At 37.8% G+C, this 21,755-nt stretch overlaps 1 protein-coding gene across 1 annotated transcript; it reads right to left on the bottom strand.

Annotated features, from left to right (window-relative positions):
* Positions 1-1,550: 1,550 nt before the first annotated feature.
* Positions 1,551-20,246, bottom strand: nat16 (N-acetyltransferase 16). The gene is made up of 4 exons (XM_017687539.2): positions 20,097-20,246; positions 14,225-14,448; positions 13,862-14,086; positions 1,551-13,584 (listed from the first exon to the last, which is right to left on the bottom strand). Exons 2-4 carry the CDS (start codon positions 14,438-14,440, stop codon positions 13,021-13,023), a joined length of 1,005 nt encoding a protein of 334 aa, XP_017543028.1. The 5' UTR covers positions 14,441-14,448; positions 20,097-20,246; the 3' UTR covers positions 1,551-13,020.
* Positions 20,247-21,755: the final 1,509 nt, after the last annotated feature.

Raw genomic sequence — 21,755 nt, 5'->3', positions numbered from 1 at the left:
ATTCATGTAATCCCAATTACAAATTTAGACCCATCAGTTTATAAAAACACGTTTTGGTGTTCTAGTGCAAATGTTCTTTGTTGTTGTTTATTTTCTCAGTAAGGGCTTATTCACAGCTATACATCCTTTCAGATTCATAGTGTTGGGTTGTCTTCTCACAGTGGAAAGATGGACAGATACACCTGTGGATTTTTACAGATCTGAATCAAGAGTGAAATTTGCTTTTCTCCTCTCTGTCAAAGACGAAAGCTTTAAGTACTGCGTATCTGATGAGGACAGTTTTGGTGGTCTAGCACATCTTGCATGGTTGTTAGAATTCCCATTCTCTCTATAAAGTTTAATCATTTTTTAAAATTCCAGTTTTGGATCCAAAACTTCGTACCTCTGTTTCTCTTGTTTTTTATTTTCTGACATGATTTCAAATCACCAGCTGCCCTTTACATTGTGTCAAGATTTAATGATAGATGAACAGAAATGCTCCAGAATGATGTAGAATAAATTATTTCTTCATTAACTTCCATTAAAAGTTAAGGATGTTTTTTCCTTCTCCTGTAAAGTCACCTTTCTGGAGATACAAGGTTTTGTTCTGACTTATTCTTATTCTGACTTTTGTCTTGATTATTTAAAGGTTTCGTCTGAAAATAAGATCAATGGTCTCTGACGTTTTGCACAGTACATACATTACAGTTAACCAAGATTTTGTCATTTCTCAATTTTGTTGTGTGACACCAATAGCAGTGCAGCAGTAGCTCATCCAGCTCTATTCAAACATAGAAACAAATTCTAGAAGTGTTTAAAACAGCTAACCACCCTTCATATATCACAAGCATTGTACACAGAGTTATGTGTTGGTCTCTTGGTTTGTGCATCAAACTGGAAAATAATATTGCAATATTATACCTATTTAGGCGTAAAGCCTGTGAAGAGTTGAATAATATGAGGGACGATAAGACAAATGAAACTGTACTGCGCTGTGAAGCTCTAGGACTGGGTTTGAGTGACAGGGCCAGAGGAGCTTTCATTCATGTCAAATGTACTGCTCACATCACTGGTCGTTTCAAATTAACATATTAGCACTAAGCTCTGGTGTTAAAATACGTCTACAGTCTTCAGGCAGTGTGAGCCAGCGGCCAAAAAAATGAAAAGATAAGCTCTACAGTTCCAGTTCATTTTAATCTACTTTAATTCCCAGTCTATTTTAAATCTGGTTATTGCATACCACATATATTCCACACATATTTGTCCATTAAACCTACATGTTTTGATAAATAATTGTGTAAAATGGAGTAAGTTGAGCAAAGCAACCCTTGATTGAAGTGCTTTTAGCCTCTGATCACAAAAGCACTACATTCTGTCTCACACAGAGGAATTTGAACACCCTCCCAATGAGGTCCTGCTAGGGTCCAAAATGATCATGTGTCTGACCGCTGAGCACAATCTCGGATTTGTGTGTCTTCACTCAACCAATTAATAATGATGCTGTTTTGGCTGTTTTGAAAACACTTAGAGCTACATCCATTCCAAGTCTCAAGATTTTTTAACCTGCTTCATTTGCATTTAACCTGCTTTATATGCTAAGTATGCCAAGTTTAGGATTTAAACTTTTTTTTTTTTTAGGTAATAATAACTTAGTTTGAATGTTTCTGGTCACTGCCAATGGTCTTACCCTCCCACACACAATGCACAAATAAAAGTGCCAGAGAGGGTTTTTTTGGGGTGATGTCAATGAAGAATCACTTTTGTTTCTCTAAAGAAACATTTCATGGATGGTTCCTTATACAACTCAGTTAAAAGTATTAATGGCTCTTCCAGTAAGCACAAGTGGTTCTTTTATGGCATCACTTCAAAGAACCCTTTTTGGCACCTTATTTCCAAGAATCAGTTAACTTTAGGAACATTAATTTCTGAAATAGTCACTATTTTTTAAATAGTAGGAGAAACTGGATATTCTTTGGCAAATGAAAAGAAAAAAACTGATTCTAAATTAGCACTTTTAAGTCACACAAATATAAGACCAGTGTAAAGGACAACCACGTGCATCTTTGGATAGAAGGGTAAGAATGTCAGAGGTCAGCAGCACGAGGTCAGCGTTTGCCCCAACACCTGCTTTTCATGCCAGACGAGTTGAGCTGACCAGCCACTCTCATTCACCATTTGCTCTTGCCTGATATATATATATAAAGGGTCCTAAGTTTGCAGTGCCACTCACCACCCTGCAGCTTAGTTTAACCCCTCTGTACAAGCTCCTAAAAATAAAGGTTCTTGGTTTGGATATATAGTGCTAAGTTCTTAAAAGTAAAGGAATCTTTGCACAATGCCTTAAGAAAAACGCTTTTGGTTCCCTTAAGAACCTCTGAGTGGGTGATTCTTTACAGAACCCTTTTTGTAAGTGAGATATGTGTGTGTGAAGAACCTTTGAATTTGAAAATTAAAAACCTCCACATAACATAAGGCAAAGTCCTTAAATTGGAATGGAACCTCTGCATTATGTAAACATTCTTTAAACCTTATCGGAAGGTTTTCACACTTTTAGATCTCTTTGTCACACACAGTTCTTCAGGGAACCAAAAGTGATTTTTCTGTGGAATCACCCAAAGAACCATTGGCACCTTTTTTAAGAGCAGGTAAAAAGTGTAAATTGGTATACAACCTTTATTTTATGTAGAAGTTCTTTAAACTTGCACAGCTTATTTGCAAAAGTGTTCATTTAAAGAACCATCCATTGAAAGGACTAAAAGTAGTTCCTCTATGGCAGGAGTACCCCAGCCCTTCATATTTTATATGTTTTCCCACTCTTAAAAGCTGATTGAACTCATCAGGTAATAAAGAAGCCTTTGCTGTGATGAAGTTGTTGTGTCAGAGCAGGAAAACTCTAAAATATTCAGGATGGGGTGCTCCAGGAATCTGTCTTCTGTGGCATTGCAAGCCTGATGGCAGTGAACTATGGAATTAGATGCATCACTGGTCATCATTTTACAATGATTGTTGGCTTGTTTGTATGCCAGTTTATTTAGCCTCTAGTGTGATGTCAGTATCGTATTTTCCATGTGTAGGTGTTCTGGAAATTTCTAGCTCTAGGAATCAGCATTGCCCGCTGGCAAATGCCACTGTATTTTTTTATCCACAGTGTTTGCAAATGCCAATAAACATGTAAGTAGTGATCAATGATTACATCTCATCTGACAATTCCCTGGTAGCCTAATTCTAATTCTGAAGCCAACAAACACCATGTTTAATCCGTCTTTCCATTCCTTACAAGACCATCACCAGCTCTGCTTTCATACTGAATTTAGGTGAATGTAATGATGCTGTAAATTATTCAGACAAAACTTACAGGATGTTACAAAAGTCTCTCTAAATCTGTGACCCAACAGTTAAAGATACAGACATGACTACTGTTACTGCAGTATGGAAACCCCAGTGCAAATTGTACCAAAGACCGTTTAAAGAACCAATCCAGAAGCAGTAAGATAAATGACCACTCTAGACATACCTCTCACTGTTCAAGTACAATGTGTGTACAATGAGGACGCCTCTTCTTTTGAGTAATATATATATATTTTCTTTTTTGGGGAGGGTCTTTTTCTTTACTTCTTTTTTTTTCTTTGTTTCTTTTTTGTTTATTGTAAGGTGGCGCAGTACAATTCACAAATTAAGCACACACATAAATTCTGCACTACTAAGATTCCATGGCCATTTAAAAGAAAACCTAATTAAAACTGTTCACTATCAGCACAGACTATAGTTAACATTACCATGCTATGCTACAAGGAAACACTGTGTGGTGATAGTCAGTATGCCACACTGCAACCACAGCAATCAGCAATAAACGCTCCAGCTCTTTACAAAGCCATCCAATCAACAAAATGGTAGCTATTTACCACTGTTGTCATACACAGTCATTCTTTAGCCTCTGTAGATGCTACATTTACAAAGATGAGTGCTTCAGACATGATGGAGAACAAGCAAAACCTCTGTCTTAAGGCCACAATCAGGGATCAGTAGAGCTTTTTTTTCTTATGCTTAATATGTTCAAATTGATTCTCACACATTACATCTAACAGGTCTGCCCTGTTATGAGCAACAGCTACCAAGGCAGTATAATGTTCTGGTATTCACACACACTCTTTCTGTGAATCTCAGAAGATCATTATGTTTCAAATTCTCTTGGGAATTTCAATGACCATATTGTTGTTCTGAAATCCCTGATTGTGGCTTTATGAACTAATAAGCATGCACATCGCATGTTATATCCATTACGCAGGTCTCTAAATATTCAGAATGAGGGCCTAATATGCTCTTGACAACCTTTGTGACGCAGCACAAGTAGCATTTACAAACACTACATGTTACTAACAAAAAGTAAAACAAAATGGTAACAGCAACTGTATTTTGATGGCCTGCAATTTCAGCATATGCCATTAATTACCCACTGTGCTCAGTACAGCTAGACTGTAACCACTCACCGGGAAACCCTGTGTTCATTAATTTAGGCTTTAAGTAAGACAAGTACGCCATCTAAAAAAAAAAAACACCAATCAAAAGAAAAGCATATAGTTTTCATGATGTTTATCAGAAGTGTGTCGCTAATGCCACATGCCATCTAATACAGACCACATGCGGTAGCTTCTATTATGGTGCCGGTCAATTACAAGATTTTTCATTTAGCTTATGTCAAACTTTCATTGATGACTTTGAATTGATTTTATAATTTACAGCATTAGTGGAAATGTCGAATTTGATACCCTTGAACTTTAACATGAACTGTGCTTTGATCGGTTGAGTAGCTCGATGACCAAACAGCCTTTTTCACTTTAGCATATCGTTGCTGTCGGAACAAAACCTCATATCTCCAGATATGGTGACTTTTCTGGAGAAAGAAAAACTTTTCTTTATGCTTTCTCCTGAAAAGTAAGCATGTTGGAGATACAAGGTTAATGTTAACATGATTATAGAATTAATAAAAGAACAATAAAACAATAAAAACAATTTGAAAAGTCGAAAGTGGAGATATAAGGTTTTGTTATGATAGCAACATTATGTGCCCTTAAAATGGCACTTACAAAAATGCAAAGCTGATCAAATTTATTCATGAGAAAGTGTGAAAAGTAAAAACAAAACAAAAGAGTGAACCCGGTGATGAGTTTAAACATTATTACTTACAAATGATTATAGTGACAACAGTCAACCACTGTTTACAATGAGCTATAGGAGAATGGAGAAAACAATATTTCCTTCCTGTTATGTTTTCAGTCAGAAACTGTATGACTAAAAGGGTGAGGGGTGCAAAACTTTGCACCTTTGAATACAAAGCATGCAGCAAATGAATTAGTACACTAATCAAAATGCACAATTTGTCCGAAGTGCGTAAGGTAATAGAGGTTTCTATAGCAATTTGTTTAGTTGTGGTCAAATTACAAAACACATTCCATACAAATTATTGTGGCTCTAGGATGGTAAAAAGATGTGTTTGTTAAAAAATGGCAAACTTTTATACAAAGAGGGACTTAACATTCCAACATGCACTTCTTTTTTTCTTTTTTAACACCTTGCAGAAACAAATGTCATACAGAAGGATTAAAATTAAGAAAAAAATCAACAAAGATTTTCTATAAAGAAGGTAGAGTCCATCAATTGGAATCACTGCGCTAATGTTTTCATCCTGTATGTCATTTTTGTTTACCCTAAAAAAATGACACTTAAACAGTAACAGCATTTAGAGGCTTAGACAGACTGAACCCCAAGACAATCTACAGTTTCCAAGGCTTATCTATGTTGCTGCTGTGTTTTCTTCCTTAACCATGTTACAGTTACTTGTATATCTAACATTAAGTAATACTGTTCATTAAAATGTCAAATGTTCCTAGTTAGGCTTCTAATCAAGTATATAAAGAAAGAGGTATGTTCAGATGCAAACAATGACAGCACTATACAATATTAATATAACACAAGCAGGAAAAGTAATCAAATGTTACTGTTATATCTACCCTTTTAAACAATTACTAGTATAGAATTGCACAGCTTTCAAAAGTGTATATGGCTAGGTTCACACCAAAAAAATATTGTATTTGTGAATATATGTATTTATACCATCTTATATGAGCATGTAACTCCTTGAAATGAACGCTGGTAAACCTAATTCTAACTCCCCATTATGTAACTACTCTAATGTTTGCTTTACTTGTTTGGTCACATCTTATACATCAGAGTAATCTCTACGACAATAAAACAGAAACTATTTAAGTGTGCGGTTAAAGTTGTTTTGCTTTGCGTAAACCTAGCCACATGCTCCCCCCTCCCCCCTCCTCACTCACACAACATACACATCCCAAAGATCTCTCAGGGATTGAAAGGTTTTTTAAAAAACATACTGTATTTAAAATACCTTTGCATCTCTCACAAATTTTGAAAAAGAAAAAAAACAAAACAAAACAAATGAAAATAACAAAATACTTTTCATTTCATTTGAAATCACTGCTTAAGAATAAGCAGTCTAGTTGGGATACAGAAAAGTATACTTTTTTAAAAAATTATATCATAATGCCTCTGAATGGCATTAGAACTGTATATTCACCCCCTTGATGAACAGCAACTCTTTGAGTTTTCTAAGAAAAAATGCCACCTTAATCTATTTTAAATGAAATTTGGTTAAAGTTGCCCAATTTATTTACATTTTTGGTTCCCTAAAAATGCATCAGTGTATGATTCCTGATAGAACCATAATAATCCTACCCATAAGTTGTACACCAATTAAAGGTTTTTAATCTGTATAGCAAAAGATGAGAGTTCAAAAACTCAGCTGCTGCTGCTGCATCAAGGGAATGCGCTACACAGACAATCAACTCCTACCTTACAGAGGAAACTGAAATTTCTTGCTATACTAGTAGGAGTTGATGTGTGCCTCACCCCCAAATCCAATCATCTAGGACACAGATTGGTTCATTCAGACCATGGCCATTTAGTTGGACCCTAGTGAATAGCAAAGATGTCAAATAAACGCTGACATTATGACGGTAACGACCTCGTCTGTGAAAACTTCCTATGTTTCAAGTAAATCATGAACATCCTCACCAGGCACATCAGTTATTGCCATTGTTTCTTTACAGCTAAGATTGTTTTTTTTTTCTCTACAAGGGCATCTGTATCCTGATTGCTCTTAAACAGAGCAGATTAGTGACAGGGCCACATGGGGTCCAAGTTAAACCGTTGACTTAAGTCTTAAACTGAAGTCTTTGGTATGATCTTATACAAGTTTGGACAAGCCACTGCAGTGGTAGAAATGAACCTGATACATTTGAGATGTACCTAAATACGTGTCTATGATGGCATTTCTAGAGGAACTATGTGAGGAGCAGTTCTCTATACCACTAAATGACCATGACTGGTACAGGAAGTTTCAGTAAAGTAACACTCAGACCGTTTCTTGTGCTTAGGATGCAACAGTGCATGCATCTTGAATGAAGCTGCAAAGTTGTTGTGTTTAGTTGTGTTGTTACAGTAAAATGGAACTGTAAACTTATGTACGAAGTGTACAAGCTTGTACACTAGCCCAGTCTAAAAAATCGATTTTATTCACATAGTGTGACTGTAAAACACATGCACTGGCATCCAGCTGCAGATTATTTCCCAAAGACGATACAGGAGAATAAACATATGAAATCCAGTAAGTCAGAATGTTTTTGTATGCATGTTGGCTTTCTTATACCATTTCTTCAAAGGAAATAAAGAGGAGAGACAGCAGCTCAGTCAAAGCTTCCTGCTGGGTTCCTGCTCATTTCCTTCACAAACCTTCATCAAGTAATCGTACAATTGCAAAGGAATAAACGTACTGCGAAAGAATCATCAGATTAGACCCAAAAATGAATTATTCCATAATGTAAGTCAGTTATAGCCAATGAGGAGGCATTAGCATAACAGTGACTGCTCTTTTGACCTCCCTTGCTCATTCTTTCCATTCAAACTTCCAGAGCGACTATTTGGGCTAAGGTTTAGGTTAAAGGTGAGGAACTCCAACCTGACTGAGCTCTGTTTCTGAAAGGCAACACCACAGATCACTCTCTAGATCCTGTTGCATTTAGTTTGAGAGGTAAGACAGGACACTCTGGCTTTTTGTGCACATGTTCCATTAACGTGTAAATTCCTCTGCTCTGATACAATAGCACAGAGAGTCAATCCAACCAGTTGCACTATATAACATACAGTAAAATTTGTGAGATCGCTCTGACCAAACAGCAGAGCTCAAAACTAGCCAGAAACCAAGGTCATACATTCCTGAAAGATTTTTTTATCTTCCAATTAGGATTATACTCTTGACCAGTAACTTGCTGGTGCTATGTCTGCTGCACACTGTTTGTCCTTTTGGAACATGATCTCTCCCATCCTACCCTTACCACCTGTCCATTGCATTAGCCTGCTGTCTTTCAGCTCCGTCTGCAACCTAAAGCCTTTTTGTGGGCGATGGGAATTTACATGCACTTGTGAACCAGTGTGCAACATGTCCCTAACCATCAGGTACAAGTACTTAAAAAGCACCCTTAACAATTCCCTGTGCAAGGTTACATCCAACTGACTTAGCCATGCTCGGCCCACAAATGTGTTATTTCATAGCAACTGTTTTGAGGTTGGACAAGCTTTACGGAACACAGACAAAAATGCTGTGCTACTGAGCTCTTTTAGCCTGTCAAGACAATAAATCTGCCACCATGCTTGAAAAAGTACATCAGCTCTATTATAACCATATGAATTTTCCCATGAACACAAAATAGAGCTAATTTGAAATAAATTATTCTACATTTCAGTATTTTGCCAAAAGGCTGTACAATATCTCATTATTTTCTGTAAAGCTTGTCCAACCTAGCAACAGTTGCTATGAAAAAATGCATTTGGGGGTGTTGCATGAATAGATCAATTGCTCTTTCTGTGGTTAACTGAGATCACAAGGGAGGTCTGGAACTAATTTGAAAAGAAAAGAAGAAAAGAAAACAACAGAAAAGAAACACTGACAGTTAACATTGACAACTTCACATTCCATAGGTATAATGATAAAACTTAGTATTTGATCTTGGCTTATTGGCTGAAGTAAATATTGTTACCATCAGTCAAACATTATTCTGCTATCATGGTGGTCACTCTCACTGTTACACATCGTATGGTACGCTGACATGGACACCATATCAGAGTATCTTGAGATAAGAAAACCCACACTAGAGCTCCATGTGCTTAGCTTATTTGTCAGTGTTTTAGCCTCAAGGCCTTAATGGAGCTTTAGTGTGCATGTTACGTCTTGTTTATCTTTTAAGCAGCTATTATAGTTAAACCTTCCTTCATAACAAATACTCTAACTGTTATGGATTGGGTCAATACCATGTACAAACGTTTAAAAGCAATGCGAAAAGGTAAAAAAAAAAAAAAATAATTAAAATGTTGTGCGCTTTAAAGGAGGGGAGAGTTTATGGCTTGAAGCCAAAAATATTTTATGTTCTGAGAAACTTGACCTTTGTGGTCAACATGTTTCTAGTTTTGTATAATACACTGCTGTTTTACTGTGAATTCTTAAGTATGTATCTATTTTCCTCTCTTAAAGCACCCAACGCACATACAGTAACACATTTTTTGGTCCTTGTAGACCAACACATTTCTTTAAGAACACTCTTAAAAAAAAAAAAAGGTGCAGGAAAAGGTTCTTTGTACAGTGTTATATAAGGACCGTTTTTGGTTTCCTAAAACAGTTCCCTGTGGACCTGTCAGCAGTTTGTTCTTTTGTAAATGGAATGTGGGATTGTGAAGAACCTTTTTAAAGTTTAAACCTTCACATAATGTAAAGGTTCCATGGAGAACTGTGTAGAAGCCCATAAAAGGTTCTTCAAAATCACAAAATATGTTTTCAAACATTGATCTTTAGGGAACTAAAAGTGGTTCTTCCTGCTCAAAGAACCTTTTGTGGTGCCTTTTTTTTAACACTCTAGGCAACAACAGTGCTTTACGGCCTCAGGAAATACTTTGTCAACAATTTCTGCTACCATTAATGTTTTTAACAAATGATAAATACATGCCTTCAACACAGACTACAACAGATTGCCAATACATTATTTGATTTTATTAAGATTTTGAGCTCCAATCTGGATTTAATCCATTCAAATATTTTGGGTATTGGAGGTTAAGAGAAATACAATTAATCATATTTCTCAATCTGAAGTGGTTGTAGATTTGTTCATTGTAATTTGATCTTTACCTTAAATATTGAATGGCCTATTTCTTAAACAAGCTGTTCCTGGATGATATATGTGATCTATAGCAGCATAAAATAAAATTTAAAAAAAGTATAAAATAATATATATAAAATATAATATAAAATAAAATATTTGAAATAAATAAAGGAACAAAAAATATGAGCTCAAAATCTTAAATGATTTTTTCATGAAGTCAGTTGCAAGAAACAGACCAGGATGGGCCAAGTACCATCAATTCCTTAAGGATACTGTATATTAGACATCATTACAAGAACCACTTACTGCAGTCCAAGTGAAGGTGCAGAAGAGAACATCCTGTTCCTCGGTAGTTGTAGAAATAAAGAAAAAAGTCCCACCAGAGGACAAAACATATATGGGGTTTGGGAGGAATTATTAACGACTGTGAAACCTTAATGGGAAATAGCTAATTTTTTGATTTGTATACTGTTGACATAGATAGATCTTAATAAATACATAATTAAGAACAATAATTTATGTTAATGTACCTTAGTGTTTTCTGTTAGGTACTGCCAAAGGCCTATGTCGTGTATAATAAACCATTCTGGCCATTTTGTCTTGTGTTACATGATATTAAAAACAAAAACAAAGAGAGAATAACCAAAGATGAAAATAAAAATTGAACTTAGTAGATACTCCAGACTGCAACATTAGAACCAACAATTACCAGCAGGACCAATACATTTATAAGCAATGCTTGCCTTCAGGTCTGATATTTACTTTAAAAGATATCATATATGGCATTCATAACGGATTTACTGGAAACACAAAAAAGAAGCATTTTCATTGACAGAATGGCCAGTATGGATATTATAACGGGTTTTCCTTGTTTAGCTTACAACTTTTTAGGGCTTGCAATTTGGTAACCCAATCTTTTCTGGCACGGTGAAATGGGTTTGCAGGGAGAGGGGATGGTAGAAATTCTTGCACAGATTCTGCATCTTCAGCTTTTGATGGAATATACTGGAACAGCGATCTTTTTGTGCCAAAGGAACTTCTTCCTGCGGTGACCATTTTCCTTCTTTTTTCATTTGTGCTGGTTCTCATACTCTGCGTCTCTTCATCTCTCAGTTACAGGGCCAGCCAAGGGCTCAGTTCTATGGTGCATCTCATGCTATTTATAAAGGCTCAGCAGTGCGTTCATTTGCAGTTGCTTCCGTCAAGCTCGTCCAGAGGGAGAATTTGGGATAACGACAGAGTGACTGTCCTTGTTTTTTTTTCTTCTCTGCTCTATATATGTGTGTTGAGGTTCCAAATATTGGAAATGTTGATCAATGTTCTTCAGGTTTTAGTTTGATGATTAAAAAAATATGCTGAGTCAAAAGTGAATGTGGCTGTCATCTTAATTTTTCTCCAAAATAAGCTTCTTTTGTGTGTTTGTTTCCTGATAAAATGGTTGTATCCCCTGAGTCGACTAAAGACAAAGAGGTCAATTGTATTGGAATGAACTGTTGCAGTCACTAGGGTACCAAAATCATTTGTGCATTAAAAAACTGGAGGTCTTCTAGGTCCAATATCTCACTTGTGGTTCTTCATAGGTCTTCAGAAAAACTTGTTTAGGTGCTGTTAATATCCTCTCAAATGTGTTGCCCACTGACAGTATGTCTAAAAGTTGTCATGTCTAGTTAGCTTTTCAATTCCTGAATTCTATTCATTTTTCTTTTCATATCATTCAGTCTTACAGTTAGTTGCATGATAATTACAGAAATAAATCACCTATTAAATTAAACCTACAACTGATGTTAGTGTCTGTAACATGTTATTTGCCCTAAATCATGTCACAAATAACCTAGCAAATTATATTAGCAATGTTGTAATGTACATTCTAAATTGCACATTTCATCTACAGTGCATCTGTTTTAATAAAATTATATTCTTCATATTGCAGTTCCTGTCAAATATATCAAATATATATGGTGATGCCACAACAATATTAGCAAATAAGGTCAAGAGCATAAAATAAAGCAAACATTTAAGACTGTAATTATGAGCAAATTTTTCTGACTGACATCAACTACTGTGCGTTTAGTTTCAAAGCACTGGAGCAGAAGCAAGTAAATAAGTTCAGGGAAGATTTTTCACTAGCGTAACAGAAACAACAGCTGTATCTTTTTTAAAAAATGTGAGATAAGCGTTGATTTAACCTGAGGAAATACTAATTACTTGAAATTGTATGCGTTTAATCACAATGTTTTCGAAGTATTCTAGATTTCCTTCTGGGTATACTGCAAGAAAGAATGCAATAAAATTTTGTGTTATTCTCAACATTGGCAGCTACAGTGCAACATTCAGACAAAATAGTCTCTAAAGCAACCATCCCACTATCTATAGCGAGATATCCATTTAGATTATTATAAAGTGCCTTAAAGGTTGTGCAGTCTTCTTTGCAACTCAGCATGTGTAAATCCACACATACTGTACTGCATACTGAAATAAGTTATGTAGCTTAAACTTTCAAACTAACTTTTGCATATGAAGTTGTATCTGTTTTTTTAACCATGTTGTTTCATTTTTTGCAATTGAATCCTTACAAGAGGCGTTATTAAACTAACTGTGAGACTTCAAGTATTTTCAATTAATCTATAAGGACATTTTAGTCTTCAGCTTGTTGTTTTATCTACAAGGTTAACATTTTGTTCTGGGGCAAGATATGAAAGGAAACCATCTGAGAGATGTCAAAGCTCTTCCAGTCTCTACTGTAGTTTGGCGTCTGGATGTGAGGAGAGGGGTGTCTTCAGATCCTCGTTCTTAGCTGCGTCCATCCCTCCTGCTGCTACACATCAGACTCAACCACGCACTGCTCAGTGTATTGTTTCACCAGCTCCACTTTCAGGGTTTCCTTGAAGAACTCAGCCATGGGCTTCCACAGGGGTGGGTCCAGGAACACCTGGCACATCACATGACCTTTCAGCATGTTGGTGTGGCGTCTCAAGTGGCACAGGAGCTGCTGGACAGCCAAAGCCAGATCTTTTCCAAACATGTCAATGTTGAGGTAGTACCAGTCGTCGCCAATGGGCACACGGATGGGAAAGGTGCACAGGCTGGCCATGGATGGGCAGCTGATGTCATCTACCATCCAATCAATGTCCTTCTTCAGCAGGATTGCCATGTTGCTGGGCAGAGGCTTGAAGGGCTGCCAGTCCTGCACAATGGTGGCATTGGGTAGGACATCCTTCATCAAACCATTGCTCAAGAAGAGCTGGCGAACCTCTGAGGGTTCCAAATGCACTGGAATGTTGGCAGGGGCCATGTCATCTCCTGTAATGCCCACGTTCAGCCCAAGATCAGTAAGATGCAGCTTTAAGTCTTCTGCACGGAAGCGGGCCAGGAGGATTGCCTTGAAACAGGAGTTCAATGGTGGAATGAGAGAATGTTGTCTGGTCCGTATACTTAGTTATCAACAACCCCTATCACTCAAAGTAAGGACGATGGACTCAACAGTACCTACTTGTGACCGTGTACCACCACATTTTGTCAAAGTGAGAGTCAAAGTATTGAGATACCAAAGAAATATTTAAGCATTTACATTCAATGTAAATTAAGGACTTTAAAAGGCTTTGTGAACGCAGTGAGTCACATGTTATTACCGGGAAATGTAATCTAGTGGTGTTTACCTGTTTTGTGATGAGCCTGTACTTCTGGAAGTCCTTAGGTCCCAGTTGGTCATCTCTGGTCAGTCTAGTCACTTTAACGTCAGGGTACTTGGACTTCACAAGCTGAGAGCAGTAGCGGAGCAGCACACCCGCCACACCCTTGCCCCTCTCTTGAGGGGCCACACGAAGGCCCTCCACCAGCATAGTCTCGCCATCATCAATAACGCACACTGACTCAAGTGCAATCTGGGAAATATACGTAAAGGCATGGCTGAATTGTTTATCCAGAGACAACAAGGCAACAGTTTTAGCTTAATGAGCTTTAGTTTAGGTTACATTACAAATGTTTTAATTAACACATGTAATAAAGGTAGGTGGTCCTACCACTTTGCCTTGCTTGCGAGCCAGGATGACAGTGCGATTGGTCTCCTGCAGCCAAGTCTGGTAGCGGGTGGGAAGGTAGTCTAGGCCCCCATAGATATCCTGGCTCATGGCCATGATGTCATCAAAGTCTTCTTCAGTGGCCACAGTGAACTGCAGTCCAGTTTGAGGGTGCACCTCGGGGAGCTGCTGGCAAGGCAGGCTGTTCTCGATCTTCATCGTTATTGCTGAGGGAGAAGAAGGGTGAATAATGGAATGAAATGTTCAACAAGGTTTAAGCCTTGTTGCTGCAGCTCTACCTGCTTAACTGGGCTTGAGCTGTGGCTTTAGCTCTGCCTGATGATCAAAAAAGAGACTCCTCTGAAGTTCCTCTCTATATTTTTTCTTCTTGTGCTCTTTTTCCCTGTGTTTATTGCTCAAACGTTTAAAAAATCTTCATATCAATCAGCTCTGTTGTAAAAAAGTACTTCATATTAAGCCTATTTGACAGTCATGGTCTTTGAGAAGAACCCCTGGGTGCATAAGCTCATAACACTATAAGATCAACCCAAAGTTCTGATGGCCCGTCTGAGTCATGTGAGGCCTAGTGTTAAATGGCAGAGTGTTTAGCTCTCTGTGCAGTATGGCAGTAGGTTGGCATGATCATTGGCAACTGGCAACCATAACCAAATTCTCACTCCCCTCCTCTCCACATCTCCATCTCTAGTTGCCAAAACCCTTAATCCCCGTTCTAATTCCCACTCAGCTTCTCAGGCCTGGCTCCCTTCAGAAAACAAACACATTTTTTCAGGCCTAGGGAGATAATGGGGTGAGATATACAAGAATGGTATCAGGGAAAGGTAGAGCGGATGGGCAGGCATTTATGTGCAGGCATGCATGCATGGCAGAGAGGAGTGGAAAGGATTGTACTGACTGAAAGACTCTGGATCTAAATGTCTGCACAGTGGGAGAAAAGGGATGGACGAGTCCCAGAGAAAACACTGTCTGGCCCCCAGGGTAAACAGTGTGAAAAAAACACTCTTGTATTTTTCCATCAGTATAGTGTCGAAATGCAAGTGACGTCCATCAATAGTGTTCTCTGACAGCTTATCTAAGCGTGGCACAGAAACAATGGGATTATGCTAGCCTACTTATTCGTGGGCATGTGATGGGAGTATTGCCTATCAACGTGTTCTCGGACAGCTTATTTGGGTGTAGCTGAGAGACAAAGGGATTACGGTGCTTTTTGTGAGCGTGTAACAAAAGTTTTCATTCATGGTCTGCTCACTGATGGTCAGTGCAGTTTGATTTTCCTGATGCACATGTGACCCAGCACATGTGAAGTCCTTCATTTGCCCTTCCATTTGTACTGGAGCATTTTGACTGATTAGATGTCAGATGATTCTTTCGACCCAAATCAATCGCTGCGCGTCTGTCTCTTTCCCTTGTTTTGGCCTAATTAATGAGCTGTCCCCTCTCCCACTATCTCTGACCATTATTGACTTCAAATTCATTCAGCTCAGAAGACTTAACAGGGAGATCTCAAGCCACCAGTCATCAAATTCTACCAGATTAAAAGGTGAATAAATGCTTTACCACAGTAATAAGATGAAGTGCAGCTGTTGTTAAGACAAATATTCTTTAAAGGAACCAACAAGGTTTCAAACAGAAAGTGGCACATGACACATTAATAATTACTTTTTTGTGATAAATAATTACTTATCATGAAATATTTATTGGAACGGTCAAACTCAGTAGTGCCAGCAGAGATGCTTTAGTAACTTGTGCAACACAACACCTGTCTTCATATGTCTTTAATGTGATGTATATAACCAAAGAGGGACAAAATGGGGCTTCTCAATGTTTATTGACATTTAACTGCATTTCAGAGAGTATCAAAATCTCATTTCAGATGCTACCTCTCCTCCATCAAAGTGGATCACACAGCTGTGAATGCTTATTGTAAAAGATTATTATCATAGGAGATTTGACAGTATGTCACCTGTCAAAACTGGATGAACTGAATCTCATTAGGGCCTTTAGGTAGGTTATCTCTGCAATTGTAATAATAAAACAGTTTCAAACATTTTTAATATTGCCACTAAGATTGCATTACCTTCAGCAATCATGGACACCTTCTGTTCCTCACACCACCAAATACACCAGACTAGATGATGTTTAAGTATATTACTAGACCAAGAGGTTCACAAATACATAACCCTGGATATAAATAAACAGCATGAATTGTTTTACTGATAAAAAAATGATAAAAGGTCATTCAAATAGAAAATGTTTAAAGAAAACATTGACATTTTCTTTTAGTGTTAGTTTCAGCCATCCATGTATTTCTTGTATCTTCCTACTATCAAACTGAAGCAAATGCAGATTTTTAGAATGTAATGCAAATAAAAGACACAGATAAAGGAATATTTATATAAGGGGGGTAAAGAGTTAAGATACAGCAAATAAAAAAATACAAAAAAGAGGAAAAAGAAATAAATGGATACTACATGAAAACGCAGAAAGGTACAGTTTCACTCAACACCTCTCTCTCTTTCTCTCGCTTCCCCCCCCTCTCTCTCACTCCCTCTCTCTTGTTTATTGTTGTGAGTTTATATAACTTGAGTATGTATTTGTCAATCGTGGTTATAATCCAACGACGTTGGATATTGGCACTCATTCTTCATGCCTGTGATCCTGCAGAGTTCAGAGTTCACAACCATCTGGGTTCTAAATCTCCCTATAATTCGGATGATTAAGATTTATAATAGGATACAGCTTAGAAAACATTACTTAAAAATACTTTAAGATTACGGGGGCTGTGAATTTAAAAAGAAAGAATGAATCCCAAAGATTGCCAAACATTACACATTATGGTGCAGACACGTTGATGTATTTGGTCTGACTCATTTCCTATGCGTTCCTCCTCGGCTGCACTTCTGCTTCAAAATCAGATTTCTATTTACAGTTAATACCACAGCAGTCCTCCTCCCATGTGTTTACATAAGCATCATTAAAGCAGATTATGCATGTAGACCTCAAACGTAACCCTCTGTCCAAAATAAAGCCCCTGTTCTCACATTTTCAGCTGAGTAATGCCTGCAGTGCCCATGTAAGCAAAAACTGTTGGGGGATTTGTGTACTTCCCAATAAGATTCAAGTATCTACTGGAAACATTTCCAAGCAGCTTATCAAAACTTAAATTTAGAGCACGTTTTTCCTTTCTGTGGTTCTTTGTGGTGTAAGTCATCATAACTAGCGCCCTTTCACCTAAAACCTGAAGACTTCGTTGTAGATCAATGGCAGAAAATATATAGATAAAAGAGAGAACCATGAATGTGGAAAAGTGAACTGCATAAGCAATGTAGAGAAAATATTCAGAAACTTGTATATTGTTGACATTTTTAGTCTAGACCAATTCATGACAATAGCCATATGGAATGTGTGCTCGGTCAGGAACAAATTGCACCACAGTCATAATCCATGTTTTTACATGTGATATGGAGCAAAGAGAAGCATACAGAATTGGAAAAAATATCTATAAAATAGCTGTTTTCTTAAAAATACTCTTAACAAATAATGGTCTTTACATTATTCTTGGCTCAGAAATACAATTATACAGAAAACCTTTAACTGCTATAGAGCACATTAAGTTGAGTTTTTTAAAAGGTTCTTCACACTCACAAATCATACTTATGTCACTAAAATGTTGTTCTTTCATTGTTATTTGGCAAAGCCAATAATTATCTATAGATCCATGACAATTCAGAGAACCTTTTGAACAGATAAAAGGCTCTTTGCAGGCTTAAAAGGATCTTTACCATGACTGAGCACTAGAGCATTGACAAGGGTTCTACTGTTGTTACAGGTCAAATAACCTTTTTTGGTATCTTTTCTAGGAGTGAACAAAAATAGTTCTTTAAAAATTCTTAATGACACCAAAGATGGTTCTTCTATGGCATCACTCCAAAAACCATCTTTTGCACCCTTATTCTTAAGAGTGTAATCCTTTTAATTAACAGAAACAAGTTTCTACTCAAAGCATTCCTTTCTGTGAAAGAAAAAGGTGCTGGAGCAGTATTACCCTTGCGTGTTGTTGATGAGTGGGCACATTACGACCTAATAGTCAAAATGACTTTGCAGTATTTTGAGCTGCACCAAAAGTAAGTGAGGGTCATAAAACTGGCCAAGCATGACCCTGGTGTCTGCCCTCCATCAGCAGAACTCTGCCTCCAACCTGAGCCCATTAATCTTGGAGTGTCCCCTCAACAACGGATAATGCAGGAACATAGAGGGAAGGTACAATGCCGTAGTGCAGAAATGAGGACAGGCTCATCTAGGGACAGTCAGTTTTCTTTTACATAGACTGTGACCAAAATGCAGCAATTGAGCCTCTCGGTGAGACTGAGCACCTAAAAAAATAAGCGCATAAAAAAACAATACTAAATGCTACATAGGAAAATCATCATCACTGTGTTTTATTGACCATTGGTTACAACAATGGATTGCTCTGTAAGACTTTAAGAGGATTTTGAGACGCATGTACAGTGACAGCAAAAATGATAAAACATGGAGCCATAAGGAAACCGATATATATATATATATATATAGTGTGTGCAAAATAAAGCAGGGCATACATAGCCAACATGATCTGGCATACATATTTATGTGTGCATTGAAACTAATACCTCAGCTTTCGTTCACTGGCTCTCTCACATGCACAGATACACACACACACATAAACACACACACACTCACACGCACACACACACACACACACATACACACACACATTCTACTGCAGAGCATCTTTATATAATTCAGCTGTGCATAATGTACACAAGGTCGCGAGCTGCAGGCATGATGGGGTATTGCTCAGAGCATCCTCCTCCTCCTTGTGCATGACCTGCATCTTGCCTGCCCCCATACTAAATCATGAACCAGCTGGCCATCCAGGCTTAAGGCATTTTGCCAATGATCATATTTCAGTAATTAAAACTAGAGGATTCAATGTGTAATATCTAGAAATAGATTTTTTTCTTCACTCAGTGACAATTTGTCTTACTGAGCATGTGCTTGAGCATGAGCATCTTCAGTACAGCATAGTAACTCAATGTTTCATCGTTTTGCCGTGTTTTAAGGTCAGTTCAGTGCAGACTCCTTACCGCTTACCTCCTGCTGAGATCATCTAGGCATGTCTAAATATCCTTCCTACACATTTCAAAGCGCCAATGTGACGTTTTCTGATGAGGAGGTTTAGGCTAAATCTAGAAATCCTATCTGTAGTTTTATGTACATAAATATGCGCCACGGTAGGACATTTCGACAAGGTGGCACAAATAAGCACGTGCGTAATTGCTGCGATATTCCGCAAAGCGCAGTCCACAGTAGCGGGTAACCTATAGACGTCAAAGGAGGAGGACTGTGTGAGCCGCTGGTGGGAGAACAGCGCATCGCTCAGGAACTGCGCTCCAATGTAGCCGCTGCGCACACACTCAGTATGACCTGGATTTGTTGAAGCCGGGCAGAAAAAAACGAGCAGCTTCTCATCATTTTAGCCATTCCCTTTGAACCTCTCTGCGATATCCCATAATTGGGCCATACAAAATGGCCGTTGGGGGTTGGGGGGGCTACAGAGAGAGTCGAATGTATTGAGGGAATGAATGTGTGCAGCCTGTTCAGTGCTGCTCATAGACATATTTATGCAAAGACGATCCGAATAAAACGGGTTAATGCTTGAAAACCCGCATCACTGGAATTTCAAATGCAGGCCAATGACAAAATACCGTCGCATGCACCATACAGGCTACAATGCAAAGAAGCCTTCGGATGCGGCATCTGACGCTGAGCTTAGAGGGAAAAGGACGATCAGATCTGTTGGTGGAATTTTACCCACCTTGAAAGACGCCTGGAGGACGTTAGCAGGAGCGGAGAAGGAGACAGGTCTCAGGCAGGCAGACAGGTGCAGAGTGAAGGCGAGATACAGCCAGGGAGCACACACTCAGCTGATGAGAGAAATTTTAGCCCCTGCCGGTTCAGGCTCTCAATATAGGCTATCACTTCTAAACCCCGCCCACAAGCCCCGCCCCCAGGAGAATCAGTGGGCACGACGTACCCCTCAAACGTCATTCAAGCAGCCTCTCAGACCATCTCTCTCTCTCTCTCTCTCTCTCGCTCATGTAATCCTGAGGATGCTGCTGCTGCTGCTGAGCTCGCTTCTGATTGGCTCTTCTTTCCTCTTAATGAAAGAAACATGACTAAATAAGGTTCACTTTCATTGCACCAGTAGGTCTCATGTTACTTTCACAAACTGTTCACGAATCCTGTAACCATGTTAAGTCTTAAGGCTTAAAAGAGTGTAAGGGTTTGAAAACAAGGCCATGGCTGTGTCCCAAACCACACACTTCCATACTTTACATACTACACTATGTCTAATGATGGTGCACACATCATTTAATTCAGTTCAGTTCAAATGAATTAATCTTCATTGTCATTTTACATACATGGGGGTGCAGTATAACGAAACACATCCAGACTACCTCTCTGATGCACAAAGATTAAGACAAGGGCATGAGTGCACATGTACTAAATGGATAGCATCCATGTACATATGTAGCATAAAAAAGCACAAAAACAATAAATATACAAGACTATTAACAGACAATAGACAATAAATACAGGAAAAATTTGAGACACAGAAGTGTACTGGTACGTAGACAGAGCAAAATGTGCAAAATATGTACAGCAATTTTTTCAGAGGCAGTGTACAGTAAATACTGTGCTCTATGAATGTTACTTCAAGTGTCCAGTCCAAGTAAACATGGAGTCAGTCAGTGCTGAAGTCTGGTGGTACCATGTAGAGGACATCATGGTCTTTCCAATGATATATCATTTGTCAGAAGTAAGTAATTGTAAAATATGCATTTATAGTGTTTTTAAAACCTTGTCGATATGTTTTAGGTACAAAATGTTTTAGCAAAAATTTTCAAAGCATTTTTTTGAATGCATAAAAGTTTAAGCAGTTAACAACATACTTGATGTCCTCTGTGAATTACAATGGAACTCACTACATCTGTTTTTACATGAAATTCATAGTATCACAGGTGACAGGAAATTGACTGAGGCAGAGGAAATTAAAGGATGACCACACCCCTCTTGAACCAGTTGGGTTAGAAGTAATGACATGTAACCTTAACAGTCAAATACATTTCTGAGATATTACTCTATCTATTTTTTTTGTACTACCAGTATTTTAAGTTTTACTCTTACTGCTAAATGGATGACTGGAATAAGTGTATGCAAACGTTTAAGCTCGGGATCTTAGCTTTATTTAATCCAATAATTTATTAGGAAAAAAAAAAAAAAAAAAAAAATATATATATATATATATATATATATATATATATATATATATATATATATATATATATTAGTTGAATATGTAAAAAATATATTAAAAACAAAATAAACTCATTTTGATCCCTCTCCAATTATCCCTAATATTCATCCCTCCCACGGAACAGTTTGCTGCTAAATGATGCCCAAAGCCATATTG

This window comes from Pygocentrus nattereri, chromosome 2, assembly GCF_015220715.1.
Source record: "Pygocentrus nattereri isolate fPygNat1 chromosome 2, fPygNat1.pri, whole genome shotgun sequence".
NCBI classification, from domain to species: Eukaryota; Metazoa; Chordata; class Actinopteri; order Characiformes; family Serrasalmidae; genus Pygocentrus; species Pygocentrus nattereri.
This window is presented reverse-complemented; position numbering and strand designations above follow the sequence as displayed.